Genomic DNA, 24,687 nt, shown 5'->3' on the forward strand with positions numbered 1-24,687 from the left:
ATAAGAATGACGTACCGCGATTCAGCTGCACCTTCGGCTGTATTTTGGAAAAGTCCCGTGTTGGGGGGCTTAATCACATGTCATCGGTCTGACCAATCAGAAGTGCTTAAAGTCTTCACTTCCTTGTCCCGATTTAGCTCGTAAAGTCGCTCAGTTCTAACAGAAATACCAGCTAAAGCTCGTCTTTAGCGGTGTAGCTTTCCACAGAATCCGGTATCAGACCGTGGAACAAGTGAACAAAACAATGAAGCTCCGAAAACCGATCTTCGGCAGTTTTATGCACTACATTTCCCATGATGCATTGGGTTGTGAGAGTGACAGCGCAAAAGGAGATCTGTTGTTAAACGTCTTGAAACTAACGAACACACAAACTGTTTTTAAATCTTCTAACTTAACTTTTATTGCATCTTTTAGAAAAAAACAGCTGCAGTTTCCAGCTTTTTCTGTAACAATTATCTCAAAAATGCATGTGAGATTGTGGAGGGGCTGTAGATCAATTCAGACTATGAGTTTCTCCTTTTTTTTTAATTTTTGGATGCTGGTGTGCCGCGGGATTTTTTTTAAGGTTAAAGTGTGCCGTGGCTCAGAAAAGGTTGAAAAACACTGCTTTAGACCACAGAGTTTCAGGGAAATCTTTTAACAGATCTACCTCCTTCTCAGTTAACGCTAATAATCATCTGACCCAGTCCTTTAGTTTTTCTTCCAAATGCAAACCCATTTTAACAGAGGTCATCCAAAAGAAAGTCACTTGAGTAAGTCCAGTTGAGGGACTTCCCTGGATGTGGGGTGATAGTGGGGGAATCCAGTCATCAGCACTTTCCCCCATCCTAACCATCTCCCAGATTGTGCCACTGCTGATTGTGCCCGTTCAGCATGAAGACATGCCAAACGTTATTTAAAATTCAACATGATTTCCCCCATTTTTGCAGCTACAGCTGCACTGCATACAATTGCATAAAAGTGATTTTAGTTGCACTAACTCTAACGGAGAAATACACACGGTTTCACCATTTGATGCTTTCACTGAAACTCGCGTGGCTGCAGGCTTTGCTTCTAGAATTTGTTCTTTGATAGCTGTCCTACATGCACCAGCGTCACACAAAAAAAATCATCATTCCCATTTATCCTTAATTTAATTTCTGGTTTAACATCTGCATAAGCCAATAAATCCTAGAACTTCATCAACACCTCATCATCTCCATCTGACTCATCATTCTGCTTTTCAGGGAGTCCTGTATTAAAAAATGCAAAGCTCCCTGTCCCCTGGCCTCGTCATGCGTGTTCCTTCTCTTCCACAGGTCCAACACCCTGAAAAGGGGTAACCATAAGCTCCTCTCTGACATCCTCACTACCTCTCAGACCTCTTCTGTTGCGTCTTCTCTGGAACCTCCCCTTCTTCGGCTGCCTCCACCATCATATAACACTTCCACTCAAACTTTTCATGTCCTGCACAAACTGATTCACATCTGCTTTGTAAGAAATCACACCTTCTATATCTTAACATCTTCCATTGTCCATGTTCTATACACTAAAACACACACTAAAATATACACTAAAATAGTTGGGGGTTGATCATCTCCTGCCTGTGGGTTTGCAACCTGGATCATTGGAAATGATTCTGTCATTGCTGATGTGTCTTCAGGTTCAGAGGGGAAAGGAGAAAGTCCCTCTCCCATCGTTTTTGTCCACTGTAATTACTGCCCTGTCTGTGATCTAGTCAACATTTCTTTTTGAGAGGATTCCCCATCATTAGATGGGGGATCCTTTACTAACTGGGGGTAAAGAGAGCTGTTCACATCTGCTCCGTGTGGAGCAGGCGCTCCTCCTTCCTGCACGTTCTCGTCCTCCTTCCTGCAGGCTCGTGTACGCGCCCCCTCCCTCTAATCTCTCCTGTTCTCTGAAGCCGCACTGCCCTTTTTTTCCTTTTTTCCGCCTCTCTCAACCAAAATTCCGTAGACTCAAAACCCGCTTTCTGCATTTTCTCCTGATCTTTTCCTTTAATTCCATCCTGTAATGCAGGTCAAACTCATTTTCACTGAGGGCCACGTCAGCATAGTGGCTGTCTTCAAAGGGCCAGATATAATTCATACAATGTAAATAAATGTCATGGAAAAAGTAACGTAACTACTCCTTAATGCAGGGGTGTCCAAACTACTGTTTTTATTGGCCCGCAGCAAATTTTGAAAATATAATTTTCCTACATCTGAAAGTTATGGTACTGGTATTTTTTATATCATATCTATTCATACATATATGTATTCTTTTCATTATTTTATTTAACACAGAATTTCCAGGACCCCGGCGTCCAACCAAATAGTACGTCGTCCGTACTTACGGAATTTCGCAGGACTCCGCCGTCCTTTCTGTTGTCGTTCTCCTTTGGTATACCGTCAACCTTTTGGACTCCAGCCAACGGGATGGGCACCAGCTCCAACAAAGCTGACTCACCTAGGAGTCAGCTGTGGCCACAGTTTTCTGGGGCCCACCACGCTCGCTGAAATCGTCAGGTATGTTGGTATCCGGCTCGAAGGACCAAATTAATGTTGGGTCAAAACAACCTGCAACATCATAATTAGTCAAGAAAGACCAACAGACAAAGGTACCTTTACGAGGAGAGCAGACAGAAATCTACCCAGTAAACAATTTCTCTCCACTCTGACGCAAATTCTGCTGCCTCCTCTTTTAATAAGTTGATTTAGGTTGTCCCTAAGTTACACATGCGCTGAGCTCTAAGGAGGGGAAACAGATAAAAACACAGCTGCAGCGCTATCAGAAAGCATTTATTACAACATGTCCATCCTTCCACAGTCTTCTCAAATCATCTCTGGACCTGCAAAGCCGTTTCTCACAGATAAACTAACACAGAGCGTCCTTCGGTTCATTTTAGACATAGCTAACACAGGTTCTCAGGAGAATGCTGAAAAGACGAAAAGATAAACATTTTCTCCCAAGGGTGTCACCTCCACCTTCCTGTGAAACAGATTTGGACACACACAGACACTTCTGCAAACACGATTAAATCACCTATATATATATAGCTAGGTGATGCATAATATAAGCAAATATGAGATAACCTATATACATTATTCCATCATTCATCACTTAACCGTTGTACCTGTTCATCTACAGAATCAGAATCCTTTTATTGTCATTGTACATGGTGATACAATGAAATTGCAGCAGCGCTGGCGCGGTGAAGAAAAATGAAATAAAATAGAATAAAAAAATGAAAACACTGTAACTCATATGTCTAAACAAAAATTTTAAAAATGTATGAAAAATAGAATTTAATGAGTTGAGTTGCCATGAGAGTAGCATAATAAATATTGTGTGGAATTGCACAGAGACCCAGTTATTGCACACATGCGTAGTAGTCAGTAATTCAGCATTTGTAAAAAGTTAGTGAAGTGTAGTTGGTGGAAGTGTGTGTATTCTGTATGGTATTGCCTGTGTTAAAAGCTGTTCCTTAGTCTGTTTGTCCTGGTTCTGATGGGCCTGTTCTTCCTTCTCAAACTCAATAGTTTGTTTGTTTAATGTGTGTGTTTCTCTTTCGGCTTTTCCCATCCAGGGTTGGCACAGCGAATGAGTCGCATGGTAAACTTAGCAATGTTTTACGCTGGATGCCCTTCCTGACGCAACCCTCTCAAAGCAACCGGGCTTGGGACCGGCATAGAAGTAGAGAAGGGAACAGGGAGCAACCCGGAGTTGAACCTGGGTTTCACGGATGGAAGGCACCGCAAACCAGCACGAGCTATGGCTAAAAGCCTATTGAAAGATTTTTAGAACTGATTTTCATCTAAATTTCCAGTCCCTTTTATACTTGGTCAAACTATTTTTGATAAACTGTTGATACTTTATCATATTTAGCTTTCAATGATTTAAAGATTTTAGTAAAACATTTGTTATAAAAAACAAGCATTTTAAAATCAAACCACTTATGAAGACATAAGATTTTTTTTTTCTAAGTCTGTTCACGGTTCTACTGGGGTAACTGGGTGGGTGGGGATGGGGGCGGGGGGTGGTGAGGTAGGGGTACCTTCTTTGTGTGATTGTCCTTTGTTTTCTGTTTTTAATAACTTTCACTTTTTATGACTGTTTTATCTGTTTTTATGTTAAGCGCTTTGTGTTTTTAACCAAAATGAAAGGCGCTATATAAATAAATAAAGTTTGAGTTTGAGTTTAAGAATTCATAAAACAGAAATCCATAAAACTCTTTAAATGTTAGAAGTGATTATAAACAAGATAAAAAGTTAGAATTTTTCTTCACATTTGTTAGTGTACATATTTGTTAGTGTGACAGTTTTCTAAATGTTCATTTTATTTAGAAATGTGTGATATACAGTTTTTGAAAAGGTACAAATAATGTAAACATTTACAATTGCATGAACAATTTTTTTGGAAGAAATATTTAGGAACTTTGTAACCTGATCAACAGAAAAAAAACTTGACTCCACCTTTGGTGAGAATGAGGAAATGAATTCTGAGGAAACTGAAAGTAAAATGACTTTGCTGAACTGAACTCAGACGCCATTAAAGGTCTTTAAATCTCTGCTGGAAAAAAAAAGATTTGTGGAATATTTTCATCCTGAACTTAAAGACAGAAGCTGGTGAGTCTGAAAGACTTTGGTCAGAAATGGCTGAGAGAGCTGCTCTTCTTGAATACCTGAACTGTCACGTTTGTTCAGAGACTTTCAATGATCCTGTAACTCTGAGCTGCAACCACAACTTCTGTTGGAGCTGCCTGCAGAAGTTCTGGGAACAAACTCAGAACAAAAACTGTCCCATCTGTAAAAGAAAACCATTTGAAGAACATCCTGCTGTGAACTTTGGCCTGAAGGAACTTGCTGACTCGTTTGCTGGAAGACAGAAATCTGAATCATCAGAGACAAAAACAGGAGAGCAGAAGTTCATGGAGGTCTGCAGGAAACATCCAGGAGAATCCAAACTGTTCTGTAAAGACGAGCAGAGAGCTTTTTGTCCTGTCTGTGAGTTTTCTCAGCACCAGAGTCACAAAGTGGTTCCTGTAGAAGAAGCAGTCAGAGAGCTGAAGGAGGAGCTGAAATCTGACTTAAAGTCTCTGCAGGACAAGAAGATCAAATACAAAACAATGGAGAAAACATACAATCAGATGATTCAACACTCCAAGAAGCAGCTGCTGTCCACAGAGACACAGATCAGAGCAGAGTTCAACAAGCTCCAGCAGTTCCTGAAGGAGGAAGAGGAGTCCAGACTGGCAGCTCTGAGGGAGGAAGAGGAGCAGAAGAGGAAGACTGTGATGGGAGAGATGAAGAGGATCCAGGAGCAGATGTCCTCTCTGTCAGAAAGTATCAGTGCTGTTGAAGCAGAGCTGCAGAAAGACAAGGAGGCGTTCCTCAGCAGTTGGAAAGACACTCAGAGCAGAGCCAGAGCCCAGAGCTCGCTGTCAGACCCACAGCTGCTCTCAGGAGCTCTGATAGATGTGGCCAAACATGTGGGCAACCTGTCCTTCAGAGTCTGGGAGAAGATGAAGGAGAAGGTCCACTTCAGTCCGGTCCTACTGGACCCAAACACTGCATTCAGTTGGCTTTATCTGTCTGATGATCTGACCAGTGTGAGACGAGGACAAATTTCTCAGCAGCTTCCTGACAATCCAGAGAGAAACATGAAATATGTAAATGTTTTTGGCTCTGAGGGCTTCAGATCAGGGAAACACAGCTGGGAGGTGGAGGTGGGAGATTATCCTAACTGGAACATTGGTGTGACTAAAGAGTCTGTTAACAGAAAGGGAGAGTGTGATGCATCTCCAGAAGATGGAATCTGGTGTTTAGTACACAGTAATGGAAAATACACAAACGTTGTTGGTCAGACTGTCACTGTGACCAAGAGTCTCCAGAAGATCAGAGTCCAGCTGGACTATGACAGGGGGGAGGTTTCCTTCTACAACCCTGAAGACATGACTCACATCTACACTCACAAAGACACTTTCACTGAGAAACTTTTCCCGTATTTCAGTGTTGGAAGATCTGGAGATGCAAAAACCTCTAAACTCCAAATCTGTCCAACTGACTGAGATGATTTGACTCTTGTCATAAAAAAAATGTTTTTTCCCCATCATACTTTGGTTAATCCAGATGATCAGATTTTAAGAATATGAAGAAAATCTTAATTTTAACTCTAAAATATTTTAAAACCGATTTCGACATTTTAAATGTTTAATAGAAAACTAATCAAACGTTTTGAAAAATTCTGTGATTTTTTTTTTGTCTTGATAAAAACGAATCCAGTGATCCCGAAAATGTGATGTTGATGTTTTGTAAATAAATTCTCATTCAAGGCTGATTGAATCTATTTTCTTTCTTCTTTAGAGTCTCAAACTATTTTACATCTGAATTTAATTCCAGATTACACTTCAGCTTCTCTAAAAAATGTCCAAAGTGAAATTTTCTGCTGTTCAAGCAAATGTGAAGCAGCTGTTAAATCCTCTTGATGAGTAAAACTTCACCTGCATGTTTCTACAACTGAAAATAATTCTTCATTTGGATCTTTACTGACCAGACAAGCCAGAAAGTCCACAGATGAAGACGTGAACCAGTTTGTCCACATTTTCAAGTTAGAAACATTTTCTTGATCGTAACCTGAAATCCAGATTTGTTCTGCATTTTCCTCCAATTGTAGACAGTTTTTGCTTTGAGGTTTTCATAAAACCAGTAGAAGATGGAGAGAAAGTTCTCTCTGTCACTAGACTGTCTTTCTGAACACATTTACCTCCAATTTTGTCAGGATTTCAAATGTTTAAAGAAAAGATTAATGATTAACATTTTATTCCCATCTGGATGAGATTCTTGTGTATCTCACTGGAACAGGAGAAACTCAGGCATGAAAGGAACTAAAATGCAAAAAAAACAATTTAAAAATAAGTTTATTTTTTATTTTTCTATCCTTATATTTTATTTAGCCATAGGGCCACATTGGAGGATAAAAAGAACCAGATGTGGCTGCGGAGCTGCAGGTCACTTTATCGTCTGTCAAAATGTACACACACGTTCCATAAAAGGTATGTTTACAGTATACTCGGACAGTTGGACTGCGCTTCAACACTGCATGAGCGCGGATGCCGCCAGGGACTCCTCAACTCCACTGCACTGGTGGGTGGCCAATTAACACCAAGGGATATCTCCAATCCAACACTCACCAGGAGTACCTGCTCAGGTGCTGGCCATGAATGTTAGCCTATGGTACACCATGAGGAACAAACTACCACCCCCCGCAGCCCTGTCTGTCACAATGCAGCAGCAAGTGAATGCAGACCGACTAAACTCAATTGAACAGGTGAGCTGAATGTTTATTGATAACGTTCCAAATGTTTGAAAGCTCATTTGTTTGATTTACGATTTATTAAGATTTTATTTATTGATGGGTGGTTTGCAGGATCTGCAGCCCATTGAAGTTCACCGCGTACCCTGCAGATGATGTCCACTTCCCTCCTTTCTTCCTCCATTAAAGACAAGATCTCTTTGTCTGTGTGACGCTTCCGTCTGAGAAGGAGGAGCACTTTTTGGTATTTTCAACAATCTAATGCTAATATAACAGACTATGTTTATTCCCCTTTGTTGTTTTATGTTCAAACGGGACATTTCATCTGGAGGAGGGGGCGTGTGTAACACTGTTTACTTCCGCATTGGTGTTCGGATGACAGGTTCATGACGTAAGATGACAAATGAACTTCAGGGTGTGTGAATGAAAAGGAGAATAAAGGCTGCAGCGGTACTCTGCACCCAAACGTGTCTCTGAGCTCCTTATTTCACATGTGAAACTCCGCTTTACCGACACTGAACCCTGGAAAGCCGGCTCCACTGATAATAATCTGATTTTTAGTTGCCAAGAGGTTCAGAATCTCTTTGTCTTTTTCAACCTATCCGTAAATAAAGCTTCACAAAAGGCTACACATATTTCATCTTCAAGCTAGGCTCCAATAAATGGAAAACATTGGGGATTTTTCCTCGTTAAACTATGACTTTTATCTTGTAGATTTACGAGTATGGAATCACTTCCATAGACGAGATTTTAAGTCGTAAATTTAGGAGATAAAAACTCCTAAATTTACAACTTAAAATCTCGTGATTTAACAGTTGTGACTTGCTTTCTAATAAATGTATGACTTAGTCGTAGTTAAAAAGTCTTATTACATTTTTTTTGTAAACTGGCCCTAAAACTCAGTCGTAAACAATAAATTTGCCAAATTAATTTTAATTTGACATCCTTATTATCTTAAATGTAGTACATCTTATTGCCACTAGAGGGCAGTAGACAGCAATCATTGGACTGTGGATGTAAAACTGCAGTTATAGATCTCTTTGGATTCTTTTCTAAATAAAAGTCGATATTAGACTTTTTACCTGTCTGAAAGCCCTGAAAACATATTTTGTACTGAGGTTTACAGTTTCTTATCAGCCTAAATCAGATGGACTCTGTCTCATCAGCTCTTCTTCTTTTGGCAAATCAGAGCTGTTTTTTCAAAAGAAAAAAGTTCCAAGTTTATACTCCAAAAGCTTCTAGCTTTGTTTTAGTAAAGTTTAATCAAGCGATGTAATCCTGGTGTGTTAGATGAATCTTGGCTAGATATAGAGCAAAATCTCTGTGATAGCTTAGATATTTCTAATTGACCTTTTTTCGGTTCTAAAACTAAACAAGACTCCTGACTCTGTGCAGGAGGCCTGCGTCTTCACTAAATTGGACCTTCGAAACGCTTATCACCTGATCAGGATGAAGGAGGGGGACGAGTGTTTAACACACCACTCGGTCATCACGAATATCTGGTCATGCCATTTGGGCTGACCAACGCCCCAGCCGTTTTCCAGAGACTAGTAAATGATATCCTACTGGACTTTCTGAATCGTATTGTTTTCGTTAATCTGGATGATATACTGATCTACTCTGATAACCTGACCCAACATGAACAGCACATCCGCCAAGTACTCACTCATCTCCTCGAAAAATCAACTATTTGTCAAATCTGAAAAATGTGAATTTCACGTTGACCATGTTCAATTCTTGGAATACATAATTGAGCCAGGCCACATTCGACCCGATCCTGCGAAAATTGAGGCCATTGCCAGTTGGGGGCCTCCCAATAGCCGTAAGAAGCTCCAGCAGTTCCTCGGCTTTGCAAATTTCTACAGGCGGTTCATCAGGAACTACAGCAGTATCGCCGCACCCCTTACACGTCTCACGTCCACCTCTCAGAATTTCTCTTGGACCCAGGAAGCTCAAGTAGCTTTTGACCGGCTTAAAAGTCTGTTCATCTCTGCTCCCATCCTGATTCAAACAGACCCCTCCCGTCAGTTTGTGGTTGAAGTGGATGCCTTGGATTCAGGAGTCGGAGCTGTACTTTCTCAAAAAGACCCCCAATCCGGTAAGCTTAAACCATGCGCATTCTTTTCTAAAAAGCTGTCACCTTCAGAGCAAAACTATGACATGGGGAACCGGGAACTGTTGGCCATCAAGCTGGCCCTTGAGGAGTGGAGGCACTGGCTGGAGGGAGCGGAACATCCATTCGTGGTTTGGACGGACCATAAGAACTTGGCATACTTGAGGACGGCCAAAAGACTAAACTCCAGGCAGGCAAGGTGGTGCTTGTTTTTTGACCGTTTCCACTTTACCATTACTTATAGACCAGGAACCCGTAACACTAAACCCGTTGCTCTGTCCCGCAAGTTCAGCTCCTCGGAACCAACCACTGCCACCATCATTCCCCCCACCTGCATTGTGGGAGCCCTCACCTGGGATATTGAGAATCGCGTTATCCAGGCTCAAGGTGAGGAACCCGGTCACGCCCCTTGCCCTAATGGAACTCTGTTTGTCCCCAACTCCCTCTGATCTGAAATGCTATCCTAGGGACACGCTTCCAAGGTTTCTTGCCATGGAAGGGTCTAACGTACGCTAAACTTGCTCAGACGTCGTTTCTTCCTGCCGTCCATGGAAAAAGATGTACAGGAATTTGTGGCCGCCTGCGCCCGTTCCAAATCTGCTAATACTCCACCCGCTGGACTACCTCACCCACTACTCACTCCCAGCCGTCCCTGGTCGCATATTTCTTTGGACTTTATCACCGGACTGCCCCCATCTCAGGGCGACAGTGGCTCAGGTGGTTGAGCGGGTCGTCCAATGATCGAAGGGTTGGCGGTTCGAGTCCCCGCTCCCACCAGCCAAAATGTGGTTGTGTCCTTGGGCAAGACACTTCACCCTCCTTGCCTCCAGTGTGGCTCCACTGGTGTGTGAATGTGCATGTATGATCCCGGTGATGGTCAGAGGGGCTGTAGGCGCGAAATGGCAGCCACGTCTCTGTCAGTCTGCCCCAGGGCAGCTGTGGCTACAACCGTAGCTTACCATCACCAAGTATGAATGAGGAGTGAATGAATAATGGCCACAATTTAAGCGCTTTGAGCGTCTGGAAAAGCACAGATAAATCTAATCCATTATTATTAACACTGTAATACTCACTGTCATTGATCGGTTCACCAAGATGGCTCACTTTATCCCGCTAGCCCAGTTACCATCATCCACTGAAACAGCCCAAGTCCTGGTCAACCAGGTATTCAGGCATCATCCCCTTGGACATCGTATCTGACCGTGGCCCACAATTTATCTCCCAAGTTTGGAAGGCGTTCACGGTCAGCCTCACCTCCGGATATCACCCCCAGTCCAATGGTCAAGCAGAGAGGGCTAACCAGGAACTGGAGGGAGCTCTACGCTGTCTGGCGGCACAGAACGACAAGGACTGGTCCCAGTATCTCGTATGGATAGAGTATGCTCACAATACTCACGTATCCTGTGCCACTGGGTTGTCACCTTTCGAAGCTGGTACTCGAAAGGTGACTCACCACCTCGGTTTCTGTCCCAGGAACAAGATTTGGCGGTGACTTCGGTCCAGGAACATCTCCAGCCTTGCCAACACATCTGGCGCCAGACCACAGAAGCTCTCCTCCGCACCAAGGAGAGCAACTGTCGCATCGCCAATCGCCAGCCTGGTCAGAGGGTTTGGCTCTCCGCCCGCAATATTCCCATCCATGCTCACTCCTGCAAGTTGGCTCCCCAGTTCATCGGACCTTATACCATTGCAAAAAATAATCAATCCTTCCTGTATCCGTCTACGCCTCTCTCTGGCTCTCAAGGTACACCCCTCCTTTCACAGTGATGAAAGTCAGGCAAGGAAAAAATCCCTGAACTTTTCTTTGAGCGATATGGCGGGCACAGAGCGAAATTTTGGAAAAATACGTGGTCTTAGATGCATTCTGGTGCATTCTGGCAGCTAGTTATTCACTTCTTTATCAAGAAACTAAGACTAATTGGAGCATCATGATTTGTCATTCAAACCCCTAGTTTGACTCTCCATTAAGGACTTGCTGGTCCTAAAAAAGAATTTGGAAAATTGTTCAAAGTAACACAATCCTACAATCTACGCTTTTCCTTAAAGCTGCAAAACATACAATTGCTAAAATATAGTAACATCAAAGCCCCAAATGGCAAAAAGAACACCAGTAACTATGATATTCTATGAAAATACCTCAGTTATTTATACATTATTTCTGCTTTAGAAATGACTGATGTACAACATCCACTTGCACTGTTTTCTCAAACTATAATTACATCAAAATATGGGATCTGCTTTAAACTATAATTCTATAACATAATACATCAATTCTTTAACACCAATACTAAGTAATCTGGGAAATATCAAAACAAACATACAAACTAAACTAAATATTGTAAACATTATTTTTTAAGGGAGTGCGGGTCCAAACCATCAAATACTTATAATTAATGTTAACTATACTGAACTAAATCATGGTAATTAGGAAATACAAATAAATTAGATAGAGAAATGTATTCAAAATAAAAACTGAAACTCAAAACTAAAATTGAAATTATTTCAAAATGTGGTTTTGAGATTATTTTACACAAAAAAGTATTTGACCTACACTACCTTAAAAATCTTTTTTTTTTTTCCAGCCAAGACCACTTCAATTTGTTTTTTATCGTCTTCTCACAACTGAGGTCGTGACCAGGCTCAATAATGACGATGCCTGCCATTATTTTAACACAAATTTGATCGCAAACTCTACAGATGTGTTTGTGAAAGTTTAGCGTGGGTCCGCTAGTTTTGGTCTCTAGGGAAGCGAGTCACGCTGACCACGTGGTGCAGACAGAGCCAATCAGACCCGTCGACGCATCCGAAAGCAACTAAAACGTCCCGTCATTGGTCAATTAGGCCGGGAAGACGAAAGATGGCCACGACCATAGAGGAAGCGATCTGCGGAGAAATATAGAAAATAAAGCTAAAATTAGCTGATTTCAGACCATTTTCTAATCCGGAAAGCGATTTGTCCGTAGAGATCAGGTCTTTATTTCCCGGAAAGTACGTTCGGTTTGCTCAAAAACCCGGATTTCCGGGAATTCCCGGAAGACTTTCATCACTGTTTCATATCTCTCAGATCAAACCCGTTCAGGACAGTCCTCTGTGCCCGCCGTCCGCTTCCCCACCACCTGCCCGGGTCATCGACGGCGCCCCCGCCTTCACGGTTAGCGGGATACTGGACATCCAGCGTCGGGGTCGCGGGCACCAGTTCCTGGTTGATTGGGAGGGTTACGGTCCTGAGGAGCGATCTTGGATCTCGAGCTCTCTCATCCTGGACCCGTCCCTCATCGAGGATTTCTTCCGGGCCCATCCTGATCACCGCCCTGGACCGCCTGGAGGCGGTCGTTGAGGGGGGGGGTACTGTCTTGGTGCCTCTGTCAGGTTCCTCCACCCTCCCCTCTCTGCCTGGCCTAATTCACCGCAGCTGCCGCGCCGAGCACAATTCCATCAATACTCACCTCCTTCAGTGGAGCGCTGTTGGAGTCCACGCCAACTCTCAAGCCACAGTCGGTCTCTCAAGCTACGGTTCCAGTCCTCATCTCGTCTCGTATCCACGGACCCCCTTCAGCCACGTTGCCTCCCTGCCGCATCAAGACAACCTCACCAGCTGAACTAATAAATCCATTACTTACCACTACTCGCCTCCTGTCATCCTTCCGTGTTCAAGCATCTGGGTCTGCCAAGCTTAGTCAGTCATGACACTTTTGTCATCAAAAAATAACTGAAAATATTTTCTTTCATCACACTGTGATCACTCCAGATCCAGATTTTGCTCACAACCAGAAGAAAATCTTTAATATTATTGTGCAACAGATAACTCTAAAAAATTGTTTTAAAACTGTGATTTGTTTATGTTAAATGTTTATTAATAGAAAACTAAAAATCACAAACATTTATTCCATAAACTCTGATTTTTTTGTCTTGATAAAAATGAATCCACAAAATGATCCAGAAAATGTGACTTTGATGTTTTGTAAATAAATTCTCAAAGGCTGATTGAATCTGTTTTCTTTGCCCTCTAGTTTCTCAAACTATTTTACATCTGAATTCAATTCCAGATTTAACTTCATTTTCTCTAAAGATTTCCATTAAATTTTGACATTTTCTGCTGTTTCTGTTCAAGTAAATGTGAAGCAGCAGTTAAATCCTCTTCATGAGGAAAATATATCTGTGTTTCTACACCTGAAAGTAATTCGGAAGATGGAGAGAAAGTTCTCTTTGTTACTGGACCGTCTTTCTGAACACATTTACCTCCAACTTTCTGTCTGAATTTGAAAGAAAATCTTCATGATTAACATTTTATTCACATCTGGATGAGATTTTTGTGTTTATCTCACTGGAACAGGAAAAACTCAGGTGTGAATGGAACTAAAATGAAAACAATCATTTTTATTTTTTCATTTTTTATCATTTTATTTTCCTTTAGCCAGAGGGCCAGATCCACAGGTCACAGACTCCTGCCTTAGATCAACACAAATGTATAATTTACACTTTTTGATCATCTGTCAAAATCTGCACCAAAACACCAAAACAGTGAGTGAAAAGGTAAATGTTCCACATCTAAGAGCTAAAAACCACTTCAGTTGGTGTGTTGAAGGTTTGTTGGTGACGTTTGGCTTCTTTTCTTTCAGCATGATCCATTTCAAGTTGTGGCTGTCAAGACAGACTTTCATTGACTCTAAGATCTTCTGATGCACAGAACAGCTTGTGATTGACTCAGTCCACATTATTACACTTCCACCACTATGTTTTACTGATAGAAATTCAAACATTAACAGGCCAGCATAAGCTTCTTGTTAAGAATCTTGGAATTTTAGGGGCGGCATGGTAGAGTAGTGGTTAGCACTATCTCCCAACAGCAAGAAGGCGCTGGCTTAAATCCCAGCTAGAACATTTCAGTGGAGTTTGCATGTTCTCTGTTATTGCACGTCTAAAAACATGCTGCATAGGTTGATGACTAAATTGTCTTCATGTGTGAACATATTTCAGTGTTTTTCACTCAGGTGTTCTCTGCTTTCCCTCCACAGAGGTTGGGATAGGCCCCAGAAACCCTAAGGATTAAGCAGGTTTGGAAATATCATTAATGGATTTGACCGTTTGATTCATATTTTATTTAGTAAATCAATTTCTTTAAAATCTGCTTACATTATAAGACTTCCTTTAGTGAGTTTCAGTCCACCTTAAGCTTTAAAGCTGAAGACGAGCTCTTCCCCAAACCCTACAGTCCAGCTTCTGCCTTTTCTGAGGAGGAAGATTGCTTTTTGTCTTTAAATGGAAACAAATTCAAACAAACAGCAAAACTTTATTGCAACGCCGCCATGAACATCTGTCAATCAACAAGCACTTCTTAATAACTCTGTGCTGATCTGTTCACCTGCTATTTTACCTGAGTGACCTTGAAGACTACAAGGACGGGGGTCTCTGTGGTTGCTAAGCAACAAGAACCTGAAGTTCCTGTAAAGAACTCTGATGCACATTTTTATGAGACCAAGATGAGTCTCAGTCTCCATGGAAGCTGCAATTCACCGTTAAAGTATGACATCACAAACCTTTTCATATCTGACAACAAATAAAACTTTTTTTAACCCGTGACGTCAAACAGATTGGCTTTAATTTAAAGCATTTTGTTTAATAAACTCAACAATCTCTGTGATACAGGACTGAAAATATCTTTTTACAAATTCATCTATGGAACAGAAATGCGACTCCGCCTCATCTCAGAAATCAGCCGCGCAGATGAAGAGCCGCTCTTCCTCACAGCTTGAAGCCAGAATGGAGAGCCACCACCCCCCCAGTCAGGTTGAAGTACTGCACGCAGAAAAACCCGGCGTCTTCCATCAGGCCTTTGAACTCCTCCTTCACAGAAACAACAGACTTCAGTGAGATCCACAAAGTCACTAAACTGTTTGAAACAAGGAAAACTTTGATTTCAAACTCAGAAAAAAAGTCAGTTTTTTAACAAATGTAACAGAAATTATGAAATAGTTTATTTGTGCTGCTTCTACTTTCAACCCCTGAAGATGTTTTTCCACAGCATGACGATCATTTCCAGACAGTTTCTGAACCAAGCGGGGCTTTTACCTGGTCAGGAAACTTGCGGATGCTCTCCACCAAATACTGGTAAGATTTCCAGTCTCCAGCGATCACTTCTCCCAAAACTGGGATCACCTGGAAGCTGTAGGCATCGTAGAGCCTGAGGAGGAACAAACTTCAGCTGCAGTGCTGAGCGCTGAAATGACCATTTATTCATGAACGTTCCACCTTTGTTCCCTTCATATCACTTATTTGTGACTGAAAATTGTTTTTCAGCGAACAAGATCGATTTAGGATGAAAATATGAAAACTAAAACCAGATCATTGGAGTAGTTTATATAATATCGAACCATGCTGCTTACCGTTCCAGCACAGGATTGGTCACTTTGCTGAACTCCAAACACAGGAACCTGCCGCCAGGTTTAAGGACCCGAAGAGCCTCTTTGAGCGCCTGAAAGCAGAACGAGCCTGAAGTTTAAATCTATGGATAAAATTTTAGATTCTTTCAAGGTTTAAAAATGTTTCATTGGTCTCAGTTTGAAGTATTTGAAGTATGAGGCCTCAAAGACACTGAGGTCCTCCAGCTTTGACCTTTTAGTTGTTCCTAAGGTGAGAACCAAAACTCAACCCACAGACACACAGAGAATGTGAGTCTGTGGGTTGCAGACACAATATTCATTACTGTCTTTATTTCAATAAAGTTTTTACTGTGTCATTTAAAAGATTGAAATTCTGCTTTTTGACTTTATTTAGGTTTGTTTGTGACAGATTGTTTTTGCAATTAAAACATTAAACTGCAGCTTCAAATGTGGGTTCAGACCACTGCTGCTGCACCACAAACCTGATGAATATTTTCATATGATTCTGGATAAAATGTGAGAATTTTCATTTGAAATTACTGACAAAAACATTGAAACTTGTTTTTTTTTTTTAGATATTTTGATACATATAATAAAAATGTGTAAGTACTTCCATAAACATTTATTTTAAACAAAAGAAACTTTTAAAATTGCATAAATAATAATTTAAGAACTGCCTCTCTCCTTATTTATACACTTTTTGTCTATGTTAAACTATATAAGTCATACCCCCCCATAACCACATTGATTAATTGTTTTTATCAATAAAGTTTTCTAGCTAAAACCCTGGAGCTTTTCTTCCGCTCACCTTTGCTTGCTTTCTCCGCCTCGGATACGGTCTCGAAGCCGAAGTGAGTGCTCCGGTCCTCGGCTGCACCGGTGAACCCCCTACACTCTGACCGCCGCAATACTGCGGTGAAACAGGCATTTTTGCGGGACAAACTGCGGACAAACGTTCTCACGGAGGCAGCCATGTTGATTACACAGTGAGACAGGAAGTTTCTTTTTCTATTGATGATACTGCAGTGAATATTTGCTGCCATCTAAAGGTCAAATGTAGAACTGCGGATTTTGTCCGGCGGATTTAGCCCATTTTTTAAGAACTTTTGGAAATGTAGTAATTTCTTTTTTTTTCAATATTGTTATTTAATTTTCATTTTTCTATATATGCCTTTAGCCACAGTAAAAAACGCGGTCCGTCCAGTTATCCTAGAGATAACTAGAGATAACATTGGGCAGTTTGTGGCTGGGTCTGGCGGTTATCAGATGACTTTTGGGCTGGAAAATTGTGACCCTATCTGGCAACACTGGAATGTGGAAATCCTAGAGAAGACCAAGCGCCCTCTGCTGGACATTTGGTAGCCCTACTACTACTGGGAGGAAATTTCGTTACTTCACTGCCCTGCAAAACGCAAACGCAGAGCAATCCTGGATCAATCAAACTCAAAATCACGAACACTTCTGAGCCAAAGTCATGAAGAAAGAGATACAAGCTTAATGTTTTATCTTATTTGCTTACACAATAAACCCTTCTGACAATAAGAAAGTGATTAAAACTCTGGACCTGTGCGTCAGTTTCAATGTCTTTGTGTAACAAGTAATAACAACCCCCTGGCCTGTTCTTTTCCTATTATTGTATTGAACTGTTCTGTATTGGATCGTTGTGATTCCGCCCAATTGGGCGATTTTGGTTCTAAATTTGCGGGTAGAACTGGCTTTGGGCGGGTATGCATGATTTGGTCGCCTTATGAACATATAATAGCGGACTACGCTAAGCTTTGTGGCTGTTGGGTTCTTATGTACTGAAGCTCCGTTTGCCTGGGTCTGGCGGTTATAGATGACGTTTGGGCTGGAAAACAGTGACTCTATCTGTCAACACTGGCTGAGACTGAGGAAATAAATTCTGAGGAAACTGAAAGTTAAATGACTTTTCTGAACTGAACTCAGACGCCATTAAAGGTCTTTGAATCTCTGCTGGAAAAACAAAGATTTGTGGAATATTTTCATCCTGAACTTCAAGACAGAAGCTGGTGAGTCTGAAAGACTTTGGTCAGAAATGGCTGAGAGAGCTGCTCTTCTTGAATACCTGAACTGTCACGTTTGTTCTGAGACTTTCAATGATCCTGTAACTCTGAGCTGCAACCACAACTTCTGTTGGAGCTGCCTGCAGAAGTTCTGGGAACAAACTCAGAACAAAAACTGTCCCATCTGTAAAAGAAAATCTTCTAAAGATCATCCTGCTGTGAACTTTGGCCTGAAGGAACTTGCTGACTCGTTTGCTGGAAGACAGAAATCTGAATCATCAGAGACAAAAACAGGAGAGCAGAAGTTCATGGAGGTCTGCAGGAAACATCCAGGAGAATCCAAACTGTTCTGTAAAGACGAGCAGAGAGCTTTTTGTTCTGTCTGTGAGTTTTTTCAGCACCAGAGTCACAAAGTGGTTCCTGTAGAAGAAGCAGTCGGAGAGCTGAAGGAGGAGCTGAAATCTGACTTAAAGTCTCTGCAGGACAAGAAGATCAAATACAAAGAAGTGGAGGAAACATACAATCAGATGATTCAACACTCCAAGAAGCTGCTGCTGTCCACAGAGACACAGATCAGAGCAGAGTTCAACAAGCTCCAGCAGTTCCTGAAGGAGGAAGAGGAGTCCAGACTGGCAGCTCTGAGGGAGGAAGAGGAGCAGAAGAGGAAGACTGTGATGGGAGAGATGAAGAGGATCCAGGAGCAGATGTCCTCTCTGTCAGAAAGTATCAGTGCTGTTGAAGCAGAGCTGCAGAAAGACAAGGAGGCGTTCCTCAGCAGTTGGAAAGACACTCAGAGCAGAGCCAGAGCCCAGAGCTCGCTGTCAGACCCACAGCTGCTCTCAGGAGCTCTGATAGATGTGGCCAAACATGTGGGCAACCTGTCCTTCAGAGTCTGGGAGAAGATGAAGGAGAAGGTCCACTTCAGTCCGGTCCTCCTGGATCCAAACACTGCAAGAGGATGGCTCTATCTGTCTGATGATCTGACCAGTGTGAGACGAGGAGAAACTTCTCAGCAGCTTCCTAACAATCCAGAGAGAAACATGGAATATCCTGATGTTTTTGGCTCTGAGGGCTTCAGATCAGGGAAACACAGCTGGGAGGTGGAGGTGGGAGATCATCCTTTCTGGCTCATTGGTGTGACTAAAGAGTCTGTTAACAGGAAGGGAGAATGTTCTGCTTCACCAAAAGATGGAATCTGGTGTTTATTACACCGTAATGGAAAATACACAAACGGTGATGGTCAGACTGTCACTGTGACCAAGAGTCTCCAGAAGATCAGAGTCCAGCTGGACTATGACAGGGGGGAGGTGTCCTTCTACAACCCTGAAGACATGACTCACATCTACACTTACAAAGACACTTTCACTGAGAAACTTTTTCCATATTTTGAAGTTAATAAATCAGAAGATGCAAAAACCTCTAAACTCCAAATCTGTCCGACTGAGATGATTTGACTCTTTTGTCATTAAAAAAAATAAATAACTGAAATTTTTTTCTTTCATCACACTTGTTTCAATCCAGATAATCAGATTTTCTTCACACAGAAGAAAATCTTCATTATTTTTTGTGCAACAATTAACTCTAAAACATTGTATAAGAACTGATTTGTACATTTGAATAGTTTAATAATAGGAAACTGAAATGTGACATATTGAGTTTGTTTCCATAAATTCTCTGATTTTTTTTTTTCCCTTCAAGATAAAAATGAATCCACAGTGATCCAGAAAATGTGACTTTGATGTTTTGTTAATAAATTCCCTTCAAACACTGAATCTTTATCTTTTATCACTCTATGATCAATCCAGATGATTAGATTTAGCAGAAAATCTGTATTTTTGTGTATCCTCCTGAGAACCGAGGAAAAAAAGTGTCTCCCAATTTTTGTTTTTGTGTGATTTCCTATCCATTTGGGCCTTAAAAAACTCCTTACAATTTAAATTTTTAAAAAATATTTTTTATTGTAATTCCCCGACACGTCCACTGTAGAGGACAACAGGACGATATTTCTGTGAAAGTAGAACTCAATTAGGAAAATCAGAAAAAAGGAGCAGATTAAATCTTTAGTGATATTCACCCAAAAAACATTAAATTATGTTTTAAAACAATAAAATTCTAAATCACTCTTTTGTCACTTGTTGGACCATCTGCTACAGAGGAAAATTGACCAGTAAATTGAGAGCTTTGCTTATTGGCTCAAAGTAAAAAAGACTCAAAGTAAAAAGGTTTTTATTTTCTTCACATCAAAGTATAACCCTAAATTCATTTAAACCTTACAGAAGTTTAAACTTTAGTCTTTAAGCAGCTTTACTCTTTAGGTCTTTTTTTGTCCCAAGTATGTCACTCACACACTTCCTGAGATTGTGCAGCTGAACTCTCACACCTTTAGGCAGTGGCGCCTCCAGAAATTTTTCATGGGGGTGGCCAGTAGGGGGCCACATTAAATCTTGGGGTGGCACACAAAAACCATGAGCTATATTTTTAAAATTCATTCTACCAAACGTAGTAAAACAACCTTTAGAAAACCAACAGAAAGATAAATGCCTACTGATATTTTGTAGAACATGAACTTATAGTAGATACTACTAGTATAATAACTAATAGATACTAGTAGATACCATTAGTAGATACTACTACTGATATATATTTTTTGTTTATATTTAATGCTTTGGTGTGTCTGCTTGGGGTGTTCGGCTCTTGACTGAGAGATATCTATAATGAACAAAAAATGAAATCTGTTGTTCTGAAATAATAAAAAAAATATCCTTCTAATTATTAATTATATCTGTAGACATTTCTATTCAGACTTATAATCATGAAACATTTTTATTAATAGGGTAACATAATTCTAACTTCACCAGTTGGTCCAGGAACAGGTGGAGCCCCTTATGCTGAGTTCTGCCTTGCTTCTCTGACCAATGATACTGACTGTCCCTCCTCTGATGCCGTCTCATCTTTGTCTTCCTCATTCTCTCCAGCACTTTAATATGTATTTCTTTATTTAATAAGAATCTAATTTTTGATAATAATTTTTGATAATAATTTTCTGTGATATTTTTAATTATTTAATATAAATGTCATTTGTGATGTCCTTTATTGATGTTATATTATACAGATTATTTCTGAATGTCGTGTTGCTGCCATAGATAAATGAAATTTCCCCATTGTGGGATTAATAAAGTCATCTATCTATCTATCTATCTATCTATCTATCTATCTATCTATCTATCTATCTATCTATCTATCTATCTATCTATCTATCTATCTATCTATCTATCTATCTATCAATACAGATCTAAAGTACAGTAAACAGATTGTTAAAGACCCACGGAAAATATTTAACAGGAAAAGAAACGTAGCATTTTGGGATGTGTGATTGTGTGTGCGTGCGTGCGCTCTCGCGCGCACGCGTGTGTGTGCGTGCTGAAACCGGTGCTCGCGCGATGCAGGAAGAGAGGGGGGATAGCGCGTGTGAGTGTGTGGAGCGCATACACGCGCGGTCAGTCGCCGTTTTGGACTTAAGGAAAAAGTAATAAAGAAAGTTCATCTTTAGTGACTGAGACTGGTTCTTTTGTCTGACCGGCCCAGAGGATCTGAGGGTTCGAACGCGGAAGTGAACCACGCGTCTTATTCATTCTGCGTCCAGCGGCTCCTCTGTAGATGTCTGCGCACTCAAGGGCAGCAGGGAGGGGAGGGGGTGAGGGCCGGTTTAGGTGATCAGAGCGACTTGCCGCTTGCTGGCTGTGCATTTGGGATGAAACGCACAACTGATGCTACCACAGCTTATAGTGGCTACTGGGGTGGCCACTGGGGTGGCCAGGTGTCGGAGAGGGGTGGCCATGGCCACCCCTGGCCACCCCCTGGTGGCGCCACTGCCTTTAGGAACTACCAACATATCCAAACACTAAGAAATCTATTTAATGAGAGCAGCAACAATATTATATGAATTCAGTTTACTGAATGAAATGAAATCAAAGATGAACACACAATTTATCTGAATTCGTTTTTTTATTAATACAATCTGGAAATTGTTCTTTTAATTTGAAAATTCTCTCCCTCCTCTTTGATGTAGTACATCGTGCTGCCGCCAGAGGGCAGAAGACAGCAGCCATGGATCATTTTCTGGTTTTCAAAATAAACTTCAACTTTAAACCTTTTGCATGTCTAACAGCCATGAAAAACCAAACCTTCAGAACAGATTTTACTGGACTCTACGGCCGGTTCATGAGGAACTGAACCAGAAGCTTGATGACGCCGTCGTTCAGACCCAGCACCTCTCCGTCCTGCACAGTCTGGAACAGCTGCTGGCTTTGGCTGCCCCACAGAAGGTTCTTTCTGGGGTTGTTAGCATCTGTTTCCACAGAGAGAGCCACAGTGTTCAGCTGGTAGCAGAAGAAGGAAAAGAAGTGACCGTCTGTGATCACAGCCTGCGACACAAAGGGTCTGCACACGTCCTCGTGGCTCCAGAAACCTGTCAAAGGATGAACAGGAAGATCAGTGGCAGTTCAACCATCAACTGGCCTTTAGGACCTGATAAACTAAACGTCCACGGTTTCAGTGGCAGGAAGAGGCGTCTCCTGCGTGGAGAACTCACCCTGGTACGCAGCCTGAGCTCCTGTCCAGGAGAAAAGACTGGCGAGGGCGTTGGCTCTCAGGAAAACCTCCACCTGATCAGACTGCTGCTGCTTCAGCATCCGGTCTCTGTGGTACCGGTCGGGTACCAAATGGAACTGGGTGTGACCGTAGCATGCTGGGTCGGGCAGCTTTGCGCCTGTTAAAACGACCAAGAGGATTCATCAAAAGAAGAAATTCAAACTCTGACCTGATGGAACAAAAAGTGTCCTGAATTTCATCAGAATCTTTGTCTGACTCAGCTTGAAATGTCTTTGGGTTGAAGACATAAAGCAGTTCAGAACATTAACAGGTAGGACGGTGGTTCTATTGTAAAGACGGTTGCTTTAAATCAGACTGAAAAGTCTGATTATCAGCAGGTACCTGGTTAACTGATCTGGTTTAGAAATGACCCTTAGCTACAAACAGAAGACAACTGGCAGATTTGCTGCTATTAATCACAGGAGTCTTAGTTCTGTTCCCTTAAAGAACTTATTGTTTTTATATTTGATACCTGTGAAGATGTGGTTGTCATACTGTCTCCTGAAGAGGGGCATCAGGTTTGGAGCGAGAGGAACCAAGGGAACGTCAGCCGTGTAAGACGCCTCCATTGGATTAAACTTTAAAGGAACAAAAATGTTTTTTTATTGACTGATGAGCTCTGAATCTGTGGCTTTTTGTCTATTTTCTCTTTTATAAATAATTCTCAGAAACTCCTTTAATTTAAATGGTGAATATTCATTGTGTGTGGAGGCAATTCTTTCTTATCTCCACAAACTCAGGAACTTTCTTTTTGTCCGATGGGATTTTGTTGTGATGTCATCAGCTGTCAGCATGGCTGTTACCTGTGGTAGTTGCTGAGTTATCCGGATCTGACTGTGAGGGCTGTCGTCAATCTGAAACCGGAATGGTTCCAGCCGCCCCTTACGGTGCCCCTTTGGTATAATCCTCTGCCCTCTACGCCAGTAAAAATTCACCTGTGGACTGAAGTCTGACAAAAACACGAGACGAAACATTACTAATAAACAGGGCTAAGGAGAAAAACTGAATATTTGTATAAACAGATTCAGAAAGCCTATGACCTTGTATTTCTTTCATTTAATTATTTTCCTCCTATTTGACTAAGGTTCAATAAAACAGTAAATTTAGAGAGAGAAAATAACAAGACATTTCTCTTTTTGATTGCATCAAGAACAGGGACAAAAACTTTGCTCTTATTTTGAGAATCCCCTTGTTTGCATTTTATTTAATAGTCCAGATTGTTCCATAAGAACTGTGATGCGTTCACGTTCTATCATTTCCCCTCGTTCACTTACCGAGACTGGAGGATAGGAGCAGCGGGTTATACTTGGCCAAACTGTATGTGAGTTCAGCCACCAGATTTTTTAGAAAAGGTCCCATCTGTTGCTCCTGATGTTTGTAAACGTAAGGTTTGCGTTTCTTATTCATGTGGCAGTGTTCCTGGAGGATCACACGGGTGACCAGGGCGCGGATCTCCGCAAACGCATCACCGTCAATGCCAGTGATCTCGGTTTGATCCGCGGGTGATGGAGAGCTCCCCTCCCCGCTGTCCACAGAGAACTTCTCGGGTAAACCTGGGATGTACGCCGTCTTGGTGAAGTGTTGGTACCATCGATCCGCGTTCCGAGCGAACGTCTGGGGATATACCACAAATTTCTGCCGCTGGATGCGGGTGATGAGCGACAGTTTCTCCTCCACCGGAGAGGCGCATATCTTTTGAATCTGCTCATCGATCTGTCGCAGCCTGGCGGACTTGCTCTTAGCGGTAAGGGAAGCGACTACAGGCGGATACGAAGGCTGCGTTACGGCAGCCTCAGTGTGGACAAACCGCAGGTTCTTAAACAGGCTTTTAGGGAACAGCAAGGGCAGCTTGCAGCGAGACGCCATGTTTGTCGAGTTTGTGCTTCCGGGTCACTGACCCTCATACTAACTGTATACCTTCGTAGCGCCACCTTCTGCTGAAAAACAACAACGACGGAAAATGTACTTATGCATTTACTAAAATTAATTAGTACTTTCTGACAATTTACTCATTAAATGTTTATTTTTATGATCTTCTAGTTCAGAATAGATAATTTTAAAGCGTTCAGAAGAGGTGTAAAACGTTTAAAGGCCGTTTAACATTGCTGCTCTTGAACATACCTCGTACGCACAACTACGTCATTCATGTACACTTTGTGTGTTTGAGATAACGTCGTTATTTTTTTTTTCATAAATTTCGACGTTTCTTTTTAACGTGAACATCGTG

At 41.6% G+C, this 24,687-nt stretch overlaps 4 protein-coding genes across 5 annotated transcripts in view; 2 read left to right on the forward strand and 2 right to left on the reverse strand.

Moving 5' to 3' along the window:
* The window catches only part of mrps30 (mitochondrial ribosomal protein S30), a 31,749-nt gene extending 7,382 nt beyond the window's left edge, over window positions 1-24,367 (reverse strand). The window contains exons 1-5 of one of the 2 annotated variants that reach the window (XM_023958234.1): window positions 23,735-24,363; window positions 23,264-23,409; window positions 22,933-23,038; window positions 22,402-22,578; window positions 21,797-22,278 (exon numbers count right to left, since the gene is read on the reverse strand). In XM_023958234.1, the coding sequence (XP_023814002.1) occupies window positions 22,019-22,278; window positions 22,402-22,578; window positions 22,933-23,038; window positions 23,264-23,409; window positions 23,735-24,326 (1,281 nt within the window). In that variant the 5' untranslated portion in view covers window positions 24,327-24,363 and the 3' untranslated portion in view covers window positions 21,797-22,018. Of the gene's footprint in view, window positions 1-21,796; window positions 22,279-22,401; window positions 22,579-22,932; window positions 23,039-23,263; window positions 23,410-23,734 lie in introns of those variants that run through there. The other variant, XM_023958235.1, reaches the window with a different exon arrangement.
* Window positions 4,458-6,314, forward strand: LOC101158503 (nuclear factor 7, ovary-like). Its single transcript, XM_023958233.1, has one exon. It carries the CDS (start codon window positions 4,634-4,636, stop codon window positions 6,047-6,049), a length of 1,416 nt encoding a protein of 471 aa, XP_023814001.1. The 5' UTR covers window positions 4,458-4,633; the 3' UTR covers window positions 6,050-6,314.
* LOC101158254 (2-methoxy-6-polyprenyl-1,4-benzoquinol methylase, mitochondrial-like) lies at window positions 14,988-16,768 on the reverse strand. Its single transcript, XM_004085234.4, has 4 exons — window positions 16,595-16,768; window positions 15,790-15,878; window positions 15,476-15,587; window positions 14,988-15,250 (listed from the first exon to the last, which is right to left on the reverse strand). The coding sequence occupies exons 1-4, from the start codon at window positions 16,712-16,714 to the stop codon at window positions 15,149-15,151; spliced, it is 423 nt and encodes a 140-aa protein (XP_004085282.1). The 5' UTR covers window positions 16,715-16,768; the 3' UTR covers window positions 14,988-15,148.
* On the forward strand, window positions 17,707-19,587 carry LOC111947867 (nuclear factor 7, ovary-like). Its single transcript, XM_023958232.1, has one exon. The coding sequence runs from the start codon at window positions 17,843-17,845 to the stop codon at window positions 19,262-19,264; it is 1,422 nt and encodes a 473-aa protein (XP_023814000.1). The 5' UTR covers window positions 17,707-17,842; the 3' UTR covers window positions 19,265-19,587.
* Window positions 24,368-24,687: the final 320 nt, after the last annotated feature.

The sequence above is a fragment of the Oryzias latipes genome, chromosome 9 (genome assembly GCF_002234675.1).
Source record: "Oryzias latipes chromosome 9, ASM223467v1".
In the NCBI taxonomy this organism is placed as follows: Eukaryota; Metazoa; Chordata; class Actinopteri; order Beloniformes; family Adrianichthyidae; genus Oryzias; species Oryzias latipes.